The 18,368-nt window shown below is 50.8% G+C and overlaps 1 protein-coding gene across 1 annotated transcript in view; it reads left to right on the plus strand.

Moving 5' to 3' along the window:
• LOC147092194 (cobalamin binding intrinsic factor-like) overlaps positions 1-18,368 on the plus strand; it is a 69,237-nt gene that overhangs the window by 29,838 nt on the left and 21,031 nt on the right. The window contains exons 6-7 of the mRNA XM_085975564.1: positions 895-1,072; positions 6,517-6,706. Coding sequence (XP_085831690.1) covers positions 895-1,072; positions 6,517-6,706 — 368 coding nt within the window. The remainder of the gene's footprint in view (positions 1-894; positions 1,073-6,516; positions 6,707-18,368) is intronic.

Raw genomic sequence — 18,368 nt, forward strand, 5'->3', positions numbered from 1 at the left:
ACCCCTACAACCCTCACTATCTCTGTAACCTCCTCCAGCCCACTACAACCCTCCCTATCTCTGTAACCTCCTCCAGCCCCTACAACCCTCCCTATCTCTGTAACCTCCTCCAGCCCTACAACTCTCCCTATCACTGTAACCTCCTCCAGCCCCTACAACTCTCCCTATCTCTGTAACCTCCTCCAGCCCCTACAACCCTCCCTATCTCTGTAACCTCCTCCAGCCCCTACAACCCTCCCTATCTCTGTAACCTCCTCCAACCCCTACAACCCTCACTATCTCTGTAACCTCCTCCAGCCCCTGCACACCTCCCTATCTCTTTAGCCTCCTCCAACCCCTACAACCCTCTCTATCTCTGTAACTTCCTCCAGCTCCTACAACCCTCCCTATCTCTGCAACCTCCTCCAGCCCCTACAACCCTCCCTATCTCTGTAACCTCCTCCAGCCCCTACAACCCTCCCTATCTCTGTAACCTCCTCCAACCCTACAACCCTCCCTATCTCTGTGACCTCCTCCAGCCCTGCAACCCTCCGTGATCTCTGCGCTCCTCCAATTCTAGCCTCTCGCACATCGCTCCACCATTGGTGGCCGTGACCTCAGTTGCCTCGGCCCTAAGCTCTGGAATTCCCTCCCTAAACCTTTCTGCTCCTCCCCCCTCCTCCTCTAAGACGCTCCTTAAACCTTACCTCTTTGACCAAGGTCTTGCTCACCGGTCCTGATACCTCCTTATGTGGCTCGGTGTCAAATAGCTCCTGCGACATGCCTTGGGATGTTTTACTATGTTAAAGGTGCTGTAGAGATGAAAGTTCTCATTGTGGTCGAAGGAGGTTGGCCAAGAGCTGATCTAACGCGTGTCGACCCCACTCACCATCTCTTCTTTCCTTCTCATTTCAGGCTTTCTTTGCCAATGACCAATACATCCCCCGCGTCGTGTGGGACGATACAAAGACACTGCATGAAGTCTTAGCGAAAATCGAACAAGGAGCATTCCAGATCACGGAAGCGGCCGCACAAATCCTGCCAGCTTTGGTGAACAGGACATACCTGGATGTCAACCAACTGTCATGCAAGCGTAAGTTGACGGGCCGCCAATTGGAAAGGGAATGGTGGAGCACTCCATTTCAGTGAGCCTCAGTGTCTCAGTCGCCTCGGAGTCAGAAGGTCGCGGGTTCGAGTCCCCACTCCTGAGACTGGAGGTACATATCCCAGACCGACATGCTCCCCGGTGCCAGTACTGAGGGAATTCTGCACTTGTTGGAGGGGCAGTAATGAGGGAGCGCTGCACTGTCGGAGCGGCAGTACTGAGGGAGCGCTGCACTGTCGGAGGGGCAGCACTGAGGGAGTGCCGCACTTTCGGAGGGGCAGTACTGAGGGAGCGCCGCACTGTCGGAGCGGCAGTACTGAGGGAGCGCTGCACTGTCGGAGGGGCAGCACTGAGGGAGTGCCGCACTTTCGGAGGGGCAGTACTGAGGGAGCGCCGCACTGTCGGAGGGGCAGCACTGAGGGAGTGCCACACTGTCGGAGGGGCAGTACTGACGGAGTGCCGCACTGTCAGAGGGGCAGCACTGAGGGAGTGCCACACTGTCGGAGGGGCAGTACTGAGGGAGCGCCGCACTGTCGGAGGGGCAGTACTGAGGGAGAGCCGCACTGTCGGAGGGGCAGTACTGAGGGAGAGCCGCACTGGCGGAGGGGCAGTACTGAGGGAGAGCCGCACTGTCGGAGGGGCAGTACTGAGGGAGCGCTGCACTGTCGGAGGGGCAGTACTGAGGGAGTGCCGCACTGTCGGAGGGGCAGCACTGAGTGAGTGCCGCACTGTCGGAGGGGCAGTACTGAGGGAGAGCCGCACTGTCGGAGGGGCAGTACTGAGGGAGCGCTGCACTGTCGGAGGGGCAGTACTGAGGGAGTGCCGCACTGTCGGAGGGGCAGCACTGAGGGAGTGCCGCACTGTCGGAGGGGCAGTACTGAGGGAGAGCCGCACTGTCGGAGGGGCAGTACTGAGGGAGTGCCGCACTGTCGGAGGGGCAGTACTGAGGGAGCGCCGCACTGTCGGAGGGGCAGTACTGAGGGAGTGCCGCACTGTCGGAGGGGCAGTACTGAGGGAGTGCCGCACTGTCGGAGGGGCAGCACTGAGGGAGTGCCGCACTGTCGGAGGGGCAGTACTGAGGGAGAGCCGCACTGTCGGAGGGGCAGTACTGAGGGAGAGCTGCACTGTCGGAGGGGCAGTACTGAGGGAGTGCCGCACTGTCGGAGGTGCCATCTTTCGCAGTGAGACATTCTGGGGCCAATATTTACCTATCCACTAACATCATTAAAAAGCAGATGATCTGGTCATTCCCACATTGTTGCATGCGGGAGCTTGCTGTGCACAAATTGGCTACCGCGGTTCCTGCATTACAACAGTGACAACTGGATTTATGTAGCGCCTTTAACGTAGTAAAACGTCCCATGGTGCTTCACCTGAACGATTATCAAACAGAATTCGACACGGAGCCGCATCAGTGGATATTAGGACAGGTGACCAAACGCTTGGTCAAAGAGGTAGATATTAAGGAGAGTCTTAAAGGAGGAGAGAGAAGTAGAGAGGCGATGAGATTTATGGAGGGAAATCCAGAGCAAAGAGTCCAGGCAGCGAAAGGCATGGCCACCAATGGAGCGAATATAATCAGGAATCTTCAACTGGTCAGAATTGAAGGAAAGCAGAGATCTGAGAGGGTTCTAGGGCTGGAGGAGGTTACAGAGATAGGGAGGGTTCTAGGGCTGGAGGAGGTTACAGAGATAGGGCGGGTTGTAGGGCTGGAGGAGGTTACAGAGATAGGGAGGGTTGTAGGAGCTGGAGGAGGTTACAGAGATAGGGAGGGTTGTAGGAGCTGGAGGAGGTTACAGAGATAGGGAGGGTTGTAGGGGCTGGAGGAGGTTACAGAGATAGGGAGGGTTGTAGGGGCTGGAGGAGGTTACAGAGATAGGGAGGGTTGTAGGGGCTGGAGGAGGTTACAGAGATAGGGAGGGTTGTAGGGCTGGAGGAGGTTACAGAGATAGGGAGGGTTGTAGGAGCTGGAGGAGGTTACAGAGATAGGGAGGGTTGTAGGGGCTGGAGGAGGTTACAGAGATAGGGAGGGTTGTAGGGGCTGGAGGAGGTTACAGAGATAGGGAGGGTTCTAGGGCTGGAGGAGGTTACAGAGATAGGGAGGATTGTAGGGGCTGGAGGAGGTTACAGAGATTGGGAGGGTTGTAGGGGCTGGAGGAGGTTACAGAGATAGGGAGGGTTCTAGGGCTGGAGGAGGTTACAGAGATAGGGAGGGTTGTAGGGGCTGGAGGAGGTTACAGAGATAGGGCGGGTTGTAGGGCTGGAGGAGGTTACAGAGATAGGGAGGGTTGTAGGAGCTGGAGGAGGTTACAGAGATAGGGAGGGTTGTAGGAGCTGGAGGAGGTTACAGAGATAGGGAGGGTTGTAGGGGCTGGAGGAGGTTACAGAGATAGGGAGGGTTGTAGGGCTGGAGGAGGTTACAGAGATAGGGAGGGTTGTAGGAGCTGGAGGAGGTTACAGAGATAGGGAGGGTTCTAGGGGCTGGAGGAGGTTACAGAGATAGGGAGGGTTGTAGGGGCTGGAGGAGGTTACAGAGATAGGGAGGGTTCTAGGGCTGGAGGAGGTTACAGAGATAGGGAGGATTGTAGGGGCTGGAGGAGGTTACAGAGATTGGGAGGGTTGTAGGGGCTGGAGGAGGTTACAGAGATAGGGAGGGTTCTAGGGCTGGAGGAGGTTACAGAGATAGGGAGGGTTGTAGGGGCTGGAGGAGGTTACAGAGATAGGGCGGGTTGTAGGGCTGGAGGAGGTTACAGAGATAGGGAGGGTTGTAGGAGCTGGAGGAGGTTACAGAGATAGGGAGGGTTGTAGGAGCTGGAGGAGGTTACAGAGATAGGGAGGGTTGTAGGGGCTGGAGGAGGTTACAGAGATAGGGAGGGTTGTAGGGCTGGAGGAGGTTACAGAGATAGGGAGGGTTGTAGGAGCTGGAGGAGGTTACAGAGATAGGGAGGGTTGTAGGGGCTGGAGGAGGTTACAGAGATAGGGAGGGTTGTAGGGGCTGGAGGAGGTTACAGAGATAGGGAGGGTTCTAGGGCTGGAGGAGGTTACAGAGATAGGGAGGATTGTAGGGGCTGGAGGAGGTTACAGAGATTGGGAGGGTTGTAGGGGCTGGAGGAGGTTACAGAGATAGGGAGGGTTGTAGGGGCTGGAGGAGGTTACAGAGATAGGGTGGGTTGTAGGGGCTGGAGGAGGTTACAGAGATAGGGAGGGTTGTAGGGGCTGGAGGAGGTTACAGAGATAGGGACGGTTGCAGGGGCTGGAGGAGGTTACAGAGATAGGGAGGGTTGCAGGGGCTGGAGGAGGTTACAGAGATAGGGAGGGTTGTAGGGGCTGGAGGAGGTTACAGAGATAGGGAGGGTTGTAGGGCTGGAGGAGGTTACAGAGATAGGGAGGGTTGTAGGGGCTGGAGGAGGTTACAGAGATAGGGAGGGTTGTAGGAGCTGGAGGAGGTTACAGAGATAGGGAGGGTTGTAGGGCTGGAGGAGGTTACAGAGATAGGGAGGGTTGTAGGTGCTGGAGGAGGTTACAGAGATAGGGAGGGTTCTTGGGCTGGAGGAGGTTACAGAGATAGGGAGGGTTGTAGGGGCTGGAGGAGGTTACAGAGATAGGGAGGGTTGTAGGGGCTGGAGGAGGTTACAGAGATAGGGTGGGTTGTAGGGGCTGGAGGAGGTTACAGAGATAGGGAGGGTTGTAGAGGCTGGAGGAGGTTACAGAGATAGGGAGGGTTGCAGGGGCTGGAGGAGGTTACAGAGATAGGGAGGGTTGTAGGGGCTGGAGGAGGTTACAGAGATAGGGTGGGTTGTAGGGCTGGAGGAGGTTACAGAGATAGGGAGAGTTGTAGGGGCTGGAGGAGGTTACAGAGATAGGGTGGGTTGTAGGGGCTGGAGGAGGTTACAGAGATAGGGAGGGTTGTAGGGGCTGGAGGAGGTTACAGAGATAGGGAGGGTTGCAGGGGCTGGAGGAGGTTACAGAGATAGGGAGGGTTGTAGGGCTGGAGGAGGTTACAGAGATAGGGAGGGTTGTAGGGCTGGAGGAGGTTACAGAGATAGGGAGGGTTGTAGGGGCTGGAGGAGGTTACAGAGATAGGGTGGGTTGTAGGGGCTGGAGGAGGTTACAGAGATAGGGAGGGTTGTAGGGGCTGGAGGAGGTTACAGAGATAGGGAGGGTTGCAGGGGCTGGAGGAGGTTACAGAGATAGGGAGGGTTGTAGGGCTGGAGGAGGTTACAGAGATAGGGAGGGTTGTAGGGCTGGAGGAGGTTACAGAGATAGGGAGGGTTGTAGGGGCTGGAGGAGGTTACAGAGATAGGGAGGGGTATAGGGGCTGGAGGAGGTTTCAGAGATAGGGAGGGTTGCAGGGGCTGGAGGAGGTTACTGAGATAGGGAGGGTTGTAGGGGCTGGAGGAGGTTACAGAGATAGGGAGGGTTGTCGGGGCTGGAGGAGTTTACAGAGATGGGGAGGTTTGTAGGGGCTGGAGGAGATTTCAGAGATAGGGAGGGTTGTACGGCTGGAGGAGGTTACAGAGATAGGGAGGGTTGTAGGGGCTGGAGGAGGTTACAGAGATAGGGAGGATGATAGGCCTGGAGGAGGTTACAGAGATCGGGAGGATGTAAGGGCTGGAGGAGGTTACAGAGATAGGGGGGTTGTAGGGGCTGGAGGAGGTTACAGAGATGGGGGGGGTTGTAGGGACTGGAGGAGTTTACAGAGATAGGGAGGGTTGTAGGGGCTGGAGGAGGTTACAGAGATAGGGTGGGTTGTAGGGGCTGGAGGAGGTTACAGAGATAGGGAGCGTTGTAGGGGATGGAGGAGGTCTCAGAGATAGGGAGGGTTGTAGGGGCTGGTGGAGGTTACAGAGATAGGGAGGGTTGTAGGGGCTGGAGGAGGTTTCAGAGATAGGGAGGGTTGTAGGGGCTGGAGGAGTTTACAGAGATAGGGAGGGTTGTAGGGGCTGGAGGAGGTTACAGAGATAGGGAGGGTTGTAGGGGCTGGAGGAGGTTACAGAGATAGGGAGGGTTGTAGGGGCTGGAGGAGGTTACAGAGATAGGGAGGGTTGTAGCGGCTGGAGGAGGTTATAGAGATAGGGAGGGTTGTAGGGGCTGGAATAGGTTACAGAGATAGGGAGGAGCGAGGCCGTTGGAGGGTTTTGAACATGAGGATGAGGCTTTTAAATTCATGGCGTTGCCAGCCCAGGATCCAATATAGGGATCTCATGGAATGGCGGAGCTGGCTCGAGGGGTGAATGGACCTGCTCCTGTTACTTTTGGTGATACTTGAACTCAGCCCTACGTGGATTACTGCACCAGTAGCCCAACCACTGCGCCACCATACACGTCTCCAGAGAACTGGACCAGAAAATTGCCCATTTCGAGAGTTGCTGCTCATACTGCAGAGAAACGTGCCCGAATGACACACATCTGTTGCCCCCTCTCTTGTTTAGGCAACCACCCGGTGCCAATCCAGACCAAGACCGTGCCCAGCGTGATCACTGTGAACTACGCCGTAACCAACCTGTTGAATTGTCCCGCGTCCTGCACCCACTCAATTAATCTGAAGGTGCCTAGAGGGAGCACATTGCTTCATGTCATGAAGCTTGCACAGGAGGAGCCAAAGGATTCAGAATACTTTAAGTGAGTACCGGCAAAGAACTCTGTTTGATCAAGGCCGTGCACCCTTGTGTTCCCGTGACTAGAATACAAGGGGGTAGAAGTTATACTGCAGCCGTACAAAACCCTGGTTAGACCACACCTGGAGCACTGTGAGCAGTTCTGGGCCTCACACCTTAGGAAGGATATATTGGCCTCGGAGTGAGTGCAGCGTAGGTTTACCAGAATGATACCCGGACTTCAAGGGTTAAGTTACAAGGAGCGATTACACAAACTAGGGTTGGATTCTCTGGAATTTAGAAACATAGAAACATAGAAGATAGGAGCAGGAGTAGGCCATTCGGCCCCTCGAGCCTGCTCCGCCATTCAATGAGATCATGGCTGATCATCCAAATTCAGTACCCTGTCCCTGCCTTCTCCCCATATCCCTTGATCCCTTTAGCCTTAAGAAATATATCCAACTCCTTCTTGAATATATTTAATGAATTGGCCTCAACTGCCTTGTGTGGTAGAGAATTCCACAGGTTCACCACTCTCTGGGTGAAGAAATTCCTCCTCATCTCTGTCCTAAATGGCTTACCCCTTATCCTTAGACTGTGACCCCTGGTTCTGGACTCCCCGACCATCGGGAACATCCTTCCTGCATCTAGTCTGTCCAGTCCTGTCAGAATTTTATAAGTTTCAATGAGATCCCCTCTCATTCTTCTAAACTCCAGCGAGTACAAGCCCAATCGACCCAATCTCTCCTCATACGTCATTCCTGCCATCCCAGGTATCAGCCTGGTGAATCTTCGCTGAACTCCTTCCATGGCAAGAACATCCTTCCTCAGATAAGGCGACCAAAACTGCACACAATACTCAAGGTGTGGTCTCACCAAGGCCCTGCACAACTGTAGCAAGACATCCTTGTTCCTGTACTCAAACCCTCTCGCTACGAAGGCCAACATACCATTTGCCTTCTTAACTGCCTGCTGCACCTGCATGCTTACTTTCAGCGACTGGTGCACAAGGACACCCAGGTCTCGTTGCACTTCCCCCTCTCCCAGTCTATTGCCATTCAGATAATAATCTGCCTTCCTGTTTTTGCCACTGAAGTGGATAACCTCACATTTATCCACGTTATATTGCATCTGCCATCCCAATCACCCAACCTGTCCAAATCATCCTGGAGTTTCTCCGCATCCTCCTCACAGCACACATGCCCACCCAGCTTTGTGTCGTCTGCAAATTTGGAGATATTACATCTAGTTCCCTCGTCTTGATCATTAATATATATTGTGAATAGCTGGGGTCGAAGGACTGATCCCTGCAGTACCCCACTAGTCACTGCCTGCCACTCCGAAAAAGACCCGTTTATTCCAACTCTTTGCTTTCTGCCTGCCAACCAGTTCTCTATCCAAGTCAATACCTTGCCACCAATCCCATGTGCCTTAACTTTACACGCTAATCTCTTATGCGGGACCTTATCGAAAGCCTTCTGAAAGTCCAAATACACCAGATCCACTGGTTCTCCCTTATCTATTTTACCAGTTACATCCTCAAAAATTTCCAGTATGATCAGCAAAGCATCAACTATTTCTAGGGCCAGTTCCTTAAGTACCTTAGGATGTAGATTATCAGGCCCTGGGGATTTATTGGCCTTCAATCCCATCAATTTCCCTAACACCATTTCCCTACAAATACTGATTTCTTTCAGTTCCTCCCTTTCATCAGACCCTATGTTCCCCAACATCTCTGGGAGGTTATTTGTGTCCTCCTTTGTGAAGACAGAACCAAAATATGTATTTAATTGGTCTGCCATTTCTTTGTTCCCCATTATAAATTCCCCTGGTTCTGACTGCAAGGGATCTACGCTTGACTTCCCCAATCTTTTTCTCTTCACAATATCTATAAAAGCTTTTACAGTCAGTTTTTATGTTACCTGCAAGCTTACTCTCATATTCTATTTTCCCTTTCTTAATTAATCCCTTTGCCCTCCTTTGTTGAATCCTAAACTGCTCCCAATCCTCAGGTTTACTGCTTTTTCTGGCCAATTTATATGTCCTCTCCTTGGATCTTATGCTATCCCTAATTTCCCTTGTTAGCCACGGTTGAGTCACCTTTTTTGTTTTATTTTTATGCCAAACTGGGATGAACAAATTCTGTAGTTCATCCATGCGGTCTTTGAATGTTTGCCATTGCCTATCCACTATCAACCCTTTGAGTGACATTCCCCAAACAATCCTACCCAACTCGCGCCTCAGACCATCGTAGTTTCCTTTATTTAAATTTAGGACACGAGTCTCTGAGTCGACTACTTCATTCTCCACCTTAATGAAGAATTCGATCATATTATGATCGCTCCGACCCAAGGTACAACAAGATTGTTAATTAATCCTTTCTCGTTACATAATACCCAGTCTAAGATGGCCTGATCCCTGGTTGGTTCCTCGACATATTGGTCCAGGAAACCATCCCTTAAACACTCCAGGAATTCCTCCTCCACAGTATTGTTACTAATTTGGTTAGACCAATCTATATGTAGATTAAAGTCACCCATGATGACTGCTATGCCCTTATTGCACGCTTCTCTAATTTCCCTTTTAATGCCATCCTCAACCTCCGCATTACTGTTTGGGGGTCTATACACCACTCCCACTAACGTTTTCTGCCCCTTGGTATTTCTCAGTTCTACCCATACAGATTCCACATCATCAGAGCTAATATCCTTCCTTACAATTGTGTTAATCCCTTCTTTAACCAGCAATGCTACCCCACCTCCCTTTCCTTTTTGCCTTCCTTTAGAAGGTTAAGGGATGATCTAATCAAAATTTTCAAGATATTAAGGGGAACTGATAGGCTAGATAGAGAGAAACTGTTTCTGCTGGTTGAGGAGCCTAGGACTAGGGGGCATAGTCTAAAAATTAGAGCCAGACCTTTCAGGAGTGAAGTTAGGAAACACGTCTACACACAAAGGATGGTAGAAGTTTGGAACTCACTTCTGCAAACGGCAATTGATGCTAGATCAATTGTTAATTTTAAATCGGACATTGTTAGATCTTTGTTAACCAGAGGTATTAAGGGATATGGGCCAAAGGCGGGTGTATGATGGACTCCCTCCACCACCGGCGCACCGTGGCTGCAGTGTGTACCGTCTACAAGATGCACTGCAACAACTCGCCAAGGCTTCTTCGGCAGCACCTCCCAAACCCGCAACCTCTTCCACCTAGAAGGACAAGGGCAGCAGGCGCAGGGGAGCACCACCACCTCCAAGTTCCCCTTCAAGTCACACACCATCCTGACTTGGAAATATATCGGCCGATCCTTCATCGTCGCTGGGTCAAAATCCTGGAACTCCCTCCCTAACAGCACTGTGGGAGCACCTTCACCACATGGACTGCAGCGGTTCAAGAAGGCGGCTCACCACCACCTTCTCAAGGGGCAACTGGGGATGGGCAATAAATGCTGGCCTTGCCAACGACGCCCACATCCCATGAACAAATTTTTAAAAAGGTCACAGATCAGCCATGATCTCATTGAAGTTCGGAACAGGGTCGAGGGGCTGAATGGCCTCCTCCTATTCCCCTGTTCCTACGACTCCTCACCACAGAGTTGAACGGGGGCGGGGGGGGGGGGGGTTGGTGATTTATAGCACTGCCCCTATTACTTTGCAGGAAATAAAGAACTCCATTTCATAGAGCACCTGTCACAATCTCATGATCTCAAGGAAACCCAATCTCCCCAACCGGAACCCATTCCTGCCAACAGGAACTCCCTTACATTCAATGGAAATTCACACTCACACAATGGAATCCGATACTCAACATCATAGAGTAAAATCACAAAGAGAGGATCACAGTCTGAGAGAAACGGAGATCGAGAGACACAGGCCGAGAGAGAGAGACACAGGCCGAGAGAGAGAGAGACACAGGCCGAGAGAGTGAGAGAGAGAGAGACAGGCCGAGAGAGAGAGAGAGACACAGGCCGAGAGAGAGAGACACAGGCCAAGAGAGAGAGAGACACAGGCCGAGAGAGAGAGAGAGACACAGGCCGAGAGAGAGAGAGAGAGACAGGCCGAGACAGAGAGAGACACAGGCCGAGAGAGAGAGAGAGAGACAGGCCGAGAGAGAGAGAGAGACAGGCCGAGAGAGAGAGAGAGAGACAGGCCGAGAGAGAGAGAGACACAGGCCGAGAGAGAGAGAGAGAGACAGGCCGAGAGAGAGAGAGAGACAGGCCGAGAGAGAGAGAGAGAGACAGGCCGAGAGAGAGAGAGACACAGGCCGAGAGAGAGAGAGACAGGCCGAGAGAGAGAGAGAGACACAGGCCGAGAGAGAGAGAGACACAGGCCGAGAGAGAGAGAGAGACACAGGCCGAGAGAGAGAGAGACACAGGCCGAGAGAGAGAGAGAGACACAGGCCGAGAGAGAGAGAGAGACACAGGCCGAGAGAGAGAGAGAGACACAGGCCGAGAGAGAGAGAGACACAGGCCGAGAGAGAGAGAGAGACACAGGCTGAGAGAGAGAGAGAGACACAGGCCGAGAGAGAGAGAGAGACACAGGCCGAGAGAGAGAGAGAGACACAGGCCGAGAGAGAGAGAGAGACACAGGCCGAGAGAGAGAGAGAAAAAACCAAATAGGCTTTCTTCCAAAACACCGCACCGCCGACCATATCTATACCCTTCACACCCTCATTGAAAAACATATACACCAAACAAAAAATGGGAAAATATTCGCCTGTTTCATCGACTTCAAGAAAGCCTTTGACTCTATATGGCACGAAGGGCTCTATTATAAACTTCTTCAGTGTGGAATAGGGGGCAAAGTCTATGACCTTATTAAATCAATGTATCTGAAAAACAAATGCGGGGTCAAAATTGGAGACAAACGCACCGATTTCTTCACCCAGAGAAGAGGCGTCCGGCAGGGCTGCAATTTGAGCCCGACCCTGTTCAACATATACATAAATGAATTAGCAGACATGCTGGAGCAAAGCGAGTCACCAGGTCTCCGTCTCCTGGATGGAGAAGTGAAATCCCTGTTCTATGCGGACGACCTGGTTCTGCTGTCTCCCACAGAACAGGGATTACAGCAACAACTAGACCTACTCGACAAATACTGCCAAAATTGGGCTCTAACAGTAAATCTAAAAAAAACCAACATCATGATTTTTCAAAAAAGGCCCAGATGTCAGGAAAACAAATACCAGTTTACCCTCAGTGATACCACTATAGGACACACTATGAGCTACACCTACCTTGGCCTAACTATTACAGCATCAGGGAGCTTCAACATAGCAGTGAATGCACTGAAAGAAAAAGCCCGAAGAGCCCTATATGCAATAAAAAGAAAATTCTACAACATCCAAATCCCAATCAAAATCTGGCTCAAAATATTTGACAGCATAATCCTGCCCATTGCACTGTACGGTAGTGAAGTATGGGGCCCGCTAAATCACCAAAGCTACACTAAATGGGAAAAACACACAATAGAAGCCCTACATGCAGAATTCTGCCGAAGCATCCTTCGCATCCAAAGAAAAACGCCAACAAATGCATGCAGAGCCGCACTAGGCAGATACCCACTGATAATAAACATCCAAAAACGAGCACTAAACTTCCTAAATCACCTCAAATCTAGCTCCCCAGACACCCTTCATTTCAAAGCCTTTCAGACCCAAGAGCTAAACCCAGAAAAGAGTCCCCTGAGTCAGCTGCTACTGAAACTAAGTACTCAGCCGGACCCTGACCAGCCCCAGACCAACACAGCCGTCCAAACACCAATCCGAGTGAACCAAATCATTAAACAATGCAAAGAAACCTACCTGGAACATTGGAACAAAATAACCGAAAGCCAAAGCAGATTAGAATGTTACCGGGCCCTAAAAAGAGAATATAAACTGGCAGACTACCTCACGACCATCAGAGACACAAAACAGAGACAGACCCTCACCAGGTACAGACTAAGCGACCACCAACTGGAAATTGAAAAAGGCAGATACAAGAAATCCTGGCAGCCTAGAGAGAATAGAATATGCGATCAATGTCTGGCCGGCGAGGTTGAAACAGAAATGCATTTCCTCCTAAAATGCGAAAAATTCAACACATCAAGAAACATATTATTCAACAAGCTAAGCCAAACAACCCCAGATTTCAAGGAATTAGATGACCTGTCAAAATTGAGATTAGTCCTAGGAGAAGGAGACAGACCATACCTTGGGGCCAAATATGTAACAACATGTCACAACCTGAGGACTGTTTAAAATTAAGACTGTTTAAAATTAATATTGAACGTACCAAATGAAGTACAAAGACTGTTTAAAATTAATATTGTTTAAAAGTAATATTGTATGTACCCAACAAATGTCAAATCGATTGACACCTACAGAATGTTTGAAAATGTACCTTTTTGCTATGTAAGCTTTGGCAATATGGTTCTCTGTAAACTTTCATGCCAATAAAGCATTTGAATTGGAATTGGAATTGGAGAGAGAGAGACAGGCCGAGAGAGAGAGAGAGACACAGGCCGAGAGAGAGAGAGAGACACAGGCCGAGAGAGAGAGAGAGACACAGGCCGAGAGAGAGAGAGAGACACAGGCCGAGAGAGAGAGAGAGACAGGCCGAGAGAGAGAGAGACACAGGCCGAGAGAGAGAGAGAGACACAGGCCGAGAGAGAGACACAGGCTGAGAGAGAGAGAGAGAGAGACAGGCCGAGAGAGAGAGAGAGACACAGGCCGAGAGAGAGAGAGAGACACAGGCCGAGAGAGAGAGAGAGACACAGGCCGAGAGAGAGAGAGAGAGACAGTGCTGTCTCCCACAGAACAGGGATTACAGCAACAACTAGACCTACTCGACAAATACTGCCAAAATTGGGCTCTAACAGTAAATCTAAAGAAAACCAACATCATGATTTTTCAGAAAAGACCCAGATGTCAGGAAAACAAATACCAGTTTACCCTCAGTGATACCACTATAGGACACACTATGAGCTACACCTACCTTGGTCTAACTATTACAGCATCAGGGAGCTTCAGCATAGCAGTGAATGCACTAAAAGAAAAAGCCCGAAGAGCCCTATATGCAATAAAAAGAAAATTCTACAACATCCAAATCCCAATCAAAATCTGGCTCAAAATTTTTGACAGCATAATCCTGCCCATTGCACTGTACGGTAGTGAAGTATGGGGCCCGCTAAATCACCAAAGCTACACTAAATGGGAAAAACACACAATAGAAGCCCTACATGCAGAATTCTGCCGAAGCATCCTTCGCACCCAAAGAAAAACGCCAACAAATGCATGCAGAGCCGAACTAGGCAGATACCCACTGATAATAAACATCCAAAAACGAGCACTAAACTTCCTAAATCACCTCAAATCTAGCTCCCCAGACACCCTTCATTTCAAAGCCTTTCAGACCCAAGAGCTAAACCCAGAAAAGAGTCCCCTGAGTCAGCTGCTACTGAAACTAAATACTCAGCCGGACCCTGACCAGCCCCAGACCAACACAGCCGTCCAAACACCAATCCGAGTGAACCAAATCATTAAAAAATGCAAAGAAACCTACCTGGAACATTGGAACAAAATAACCGAAAGCCAAAGCAGATTAGAATGTTACCGGGCCCTAAAAAGAGAATATAAACTGGCAGACTACCTCACGACCATCAGAGACACAAAACAGAGACAGACCCTCACCAGGTACAGACTAAGCGACCACCAACTGAAAATTGAAAAAGGCAGATACAAGAAATCCTGGCAGCCTAGAGAGAATAGAATATGCGATCAATGTCTGGCTGGCGAGGTTGAAACAGAAATGCATTTCCTCCTAAAATGCGAAAAATTCAACACATCAAGAAACATATTATTCAACAAGCTAAGCCAAACAACCCCAGATTTCAAGGAATTGGATGATCTGTCAAAATTGAGATTAGTCCTAGGAGAAGGAGACAGACCATACCTTGGGGCTAAATATGTAACAACATGTCACAACCTGAGGACTGTTTAAAAGTAAGACTGTTTAAAATTAATATTGAACGTACCAAATGAAGTAGAAAGACTGTTTAAAATTAATATTGTTTAAAAGTAATATTGTATATACCCAACAAATGTCAAATCGATTGACACCTACAGAATGTTGGAAAACTGTACCTTTTTGCTATGTAAGCTTTGGCAATATGGTTCTCTGTAAACTTTCATGCCAATAAAGCATTTGAACTGAAAACAGAACTGACAGGCCGAGAGAGAGAGAGAGAGACAGGCCGAGAGAGAGAGAGAGACACAGGCAGAGAGAGAGAGAGAGAGACAAAGGCCGAGAGAGAGAGAGAGAGACAGGCCGAGAGAGAGAGAGAGACAGGCCGAGAGAGAGAGAGAGAGACAGGCCGAGAGAGAGAGAGAGAGACAGGCCGAGAGAGAGAGAGAGACACAGGCCGAGAGAGAGAGAGAGACAGGCCGAGAGAGAGAGAGAGAGACAGGCCGAGAGAGAGAGAGAGAGACAGGCCGAGAGAGAGAGAGAGACACAGGCCGAGAGAGAGAGAGAGACAGGCCGAGAGAGAGAGAGAGAGACAGGCCGAGAGAGAGAGAGACACAGGCCGAGAGAGAGAGAGAGACACAGGCCGAGAGAGAGAGAGAGAGAGACAGGCCGAGAGAGAGAGAGAGAGACAGGCCGAGAGAGAGAGAGAGACACAGGCCGAGAGAGAGAGAGAGAGACACAGGCCGAGAGAGAGAGAGACACAGGCCGAGAGAGAGAGAGAGACACAGGCCGAGAGAGAGAGAGAGAGACACAGGCCGAGAGAGAGAGAGAGACACAGGCCGAGAGAGAGAGAGAGACAGGCCGAGAGAGAGAGAGAGACACAGGCCGAGAGAGAGAGAGAGACAGGCCGAGAGAGAGAGAGACACAGGCCGAGAGAGAGAGAGAGAGACAGGCCGAGAGAGAGAGAGAGACACAGGCCGAGAGAGAGAGAGAGACACAGGCCGAGAGAGAGAGAGAGACACAGGCCGAGAGAGAGAGAGAGAGACAGGCCGAGAGAGAGAGAGAGAGACAGGCCGAGAGAGAGAGAGAGACACAGGCCGAGAGAGAGAGAGAGACAGGCCGAGAGAGAGAGAGAGACACAGGCCGAGAGAGAGAGACACAGGCCGAGAGAGAGAGAGAGACACAGGCCGAGAGAGAGAGAGAGACAGGCCGAGAGAGAGAGAGAGAGACAGGCCGAGAGAGAGAGAGACACAGGCCGAGAGAGAGAGAGAGAGACACAGGCCGAGAGAGAGAGAGAGAGACAGGCCGAGAGAGAGACAGCGAGAGAGAGACAGAGAGACAGAGAGAAAAGCAGGCGAGACAGAGACAGAGAAAGTAGGAGAGAGGTAGGGGTGCCGGATCGGGTCGGGACTATCGGGCCTGGAGAGCGAGCAAGCCCGGGGCCTGAAACCCGAGAAACTCCGGGGTCGGAGAAACTCGGACAAACACCGAGCCGGGCCGGGCCGGGACTGCACAGCCGAGCCGAGGGGCTGGGACCAGGGCAGAAGCCCGGAGAGAGCGTTGGGAGCTGAGAGCGCAAAATTTGAATGAAGGGAAACGGCTGAAAGGAGAAAAGGAGCAAAGAGAGGTAACTGCACCTAGAGAGAGAGAGACGGAGCGAGAGAGCGTGAGAGAGAGATTGGGAGAGAATCAGCAGCGCGGCGGCGCGAAGAGATACTGTGAGAAAAAATCCTGAGAGAGAAACCCCGAGAGAGAGAGAAACCCCGAGAGAGAAACCCCGAGCGGAGAGCAGGTGAGAGCCGAAAATCAGCAACAAGTCCCGGGAACGGCAACTCCCAACTTGGGCAGAGTTCGCGGCTGCTCCGAGTAACTCGGGAGAGAGAAACAGCGAGAGAGAGAAACAGCGAGAAATAGCGAGAGAGAAACAGCGAGAGAGCGCGCTGAGAGAATCACAGATACACACTGAGACAGAGGCCTGAACCGCGAGACCGGAGACCGGGAGGAGCAGCCCGAACCAGGACAGTAAATAAGAGGCCTGGGGAGGGTGAACCCGAGAACGCGAGGCCCAGAGACCGCGGGATCGGAGACCGGGAGGAGCGTCCCGAACCGGGAAAACGAGTAAGAGGCCTGGGGAGGGTGAACCCGAGACCGCAAGGTCGGAGAACGGGAGGAGCGGCCCGAACCGGGAAAACGAGTAAGAGACCTGGGGAGGGTGAACCCGAGACCGCGAGGCCCAGAGACCGCGGGAACGGAGACCGGGAGACCAGGGCAGAAAACAGCCTAATGAGTCAAAAAACCCGGGGGCCTGAGACCGACACGACGACGCGAAGAGATCCGCCCAGAGCGCGGAAAGCGAATGAGTCCGGGGCACGGAGAGTGGACGAGTTTGGAACACGGAGAGAGAGAGCGAGTCCGAGACCCGGAGAGCGAGTGAGAGAGTCGGAAGAGGAAAAAATAAATAAAAAAATAAAGCCGGAGAAATAAGTTTTACCTAATTCTACCTAAGTTTCATTTTAGTTAAAGTTAGTTCGGAAAAAGTTTAATTTTATTTAAATTTAGTTCGAAAAAAACCTGAAAAAAGAACAACAAACCCGCGAGGAAAAGGAATAGAAACCCGAGAGAAACGATAAACTACCCGAACCAAGAGCCTGTGAGAGAAAGAGAAAGATAAACCTTTAAGAGCAGCTATATCAAAGATGAACCCCTGAAAAACTCCCAATTTTGGACCTAAAAGTGGGCTAAGGTGGAACACGACACAAAAAAGAGAAAAAAAAGTTATCTATCTGAGACAAAAAACAAACGACTACAATGAGCAGGGAAATGATATATCCTGAGCAATGCACAAAAAATAAAGCAAAGGAAAAATACAAGTACACAACACTAAAAAATAACCCAGAGATCCTCTACGTTTACTATACCACACACAAAGGGACTAAGCTGAAGAACAACCTCATATTCTACACCGAATACGTCACCTCCTGGAAGGAGACTTTACAAAAACACTACGCATACGTCTCCAGTGAAGGTATTGGCAGTGGAGGCAGACTGAAAATATGTAAAGATGGAAACCTAGATAAAGATGACCCCCTGCTAACCATAAGCTACTACAACAAAAATAGAAAGATCATGATACAGGGGAATGTGGAAAATCTGGACTCCTTCGAAAAGGAATTCCCCCAGTTGAAAACTAAGGCAGACACAAAGAGGACCAATGGACAGGAAACAAAAGAGAGTCGAACAGAGGATGATGAGAGCCAAGTGGAGGAAGAAGAAGAGAGACCAGCAGAGGAAAACACCTCCCTGTCCATCTCCACCCCCCCCACACCTCTCAACGAAAACAAAATGATGAAAGAGAATCTGGCCAAACTAGAACTTGATTTCAACGAATACAGAGAAACACTGGCCAAGAATTTGAAGGAGGAATTCAAACAGCTAAAAACGGAACACGAGTCCACCATCCACAAACTGAGAAAGACCATAGAGGAGCAAAGAAATGAGATCAAAGAACTCCGTACTCAACAAAACAAAACGAAGGAGACCGTAGAAAGGCTCAGCAGGCAACACAAACCTCTTAAGGTCCAAAAACCTGAGGACACAAAAACACACACAAGGACACAGAACCCGCCGGATGCCACCCCACACGAAGACACACCGAAAGCCACAAACCCCGCTCCAACCAGCCCTCAGTCGAGTCATGCCCAGACTACTGCTACCCAGTCCTCACACACAGGAACACAAAAACCGA

Source organism: Somniosus microcephalus, unplaced genomic scaffold, assembly GCF_052327205.1.
Source record: "Somniosus microcephalus isolate GS21.2 unplaced genomic scaffold, FLI_Smic_1.0 unresolved_chr2, whole genome shotgun sequence".
In the NCBI taxonomy this organism is placed as follows: Eukaryota; Metazoa; Chordata; class Chondrichthyes; order Squaliformes; family Somniosidae; genus Somniosus; species Somniosus microcephalus.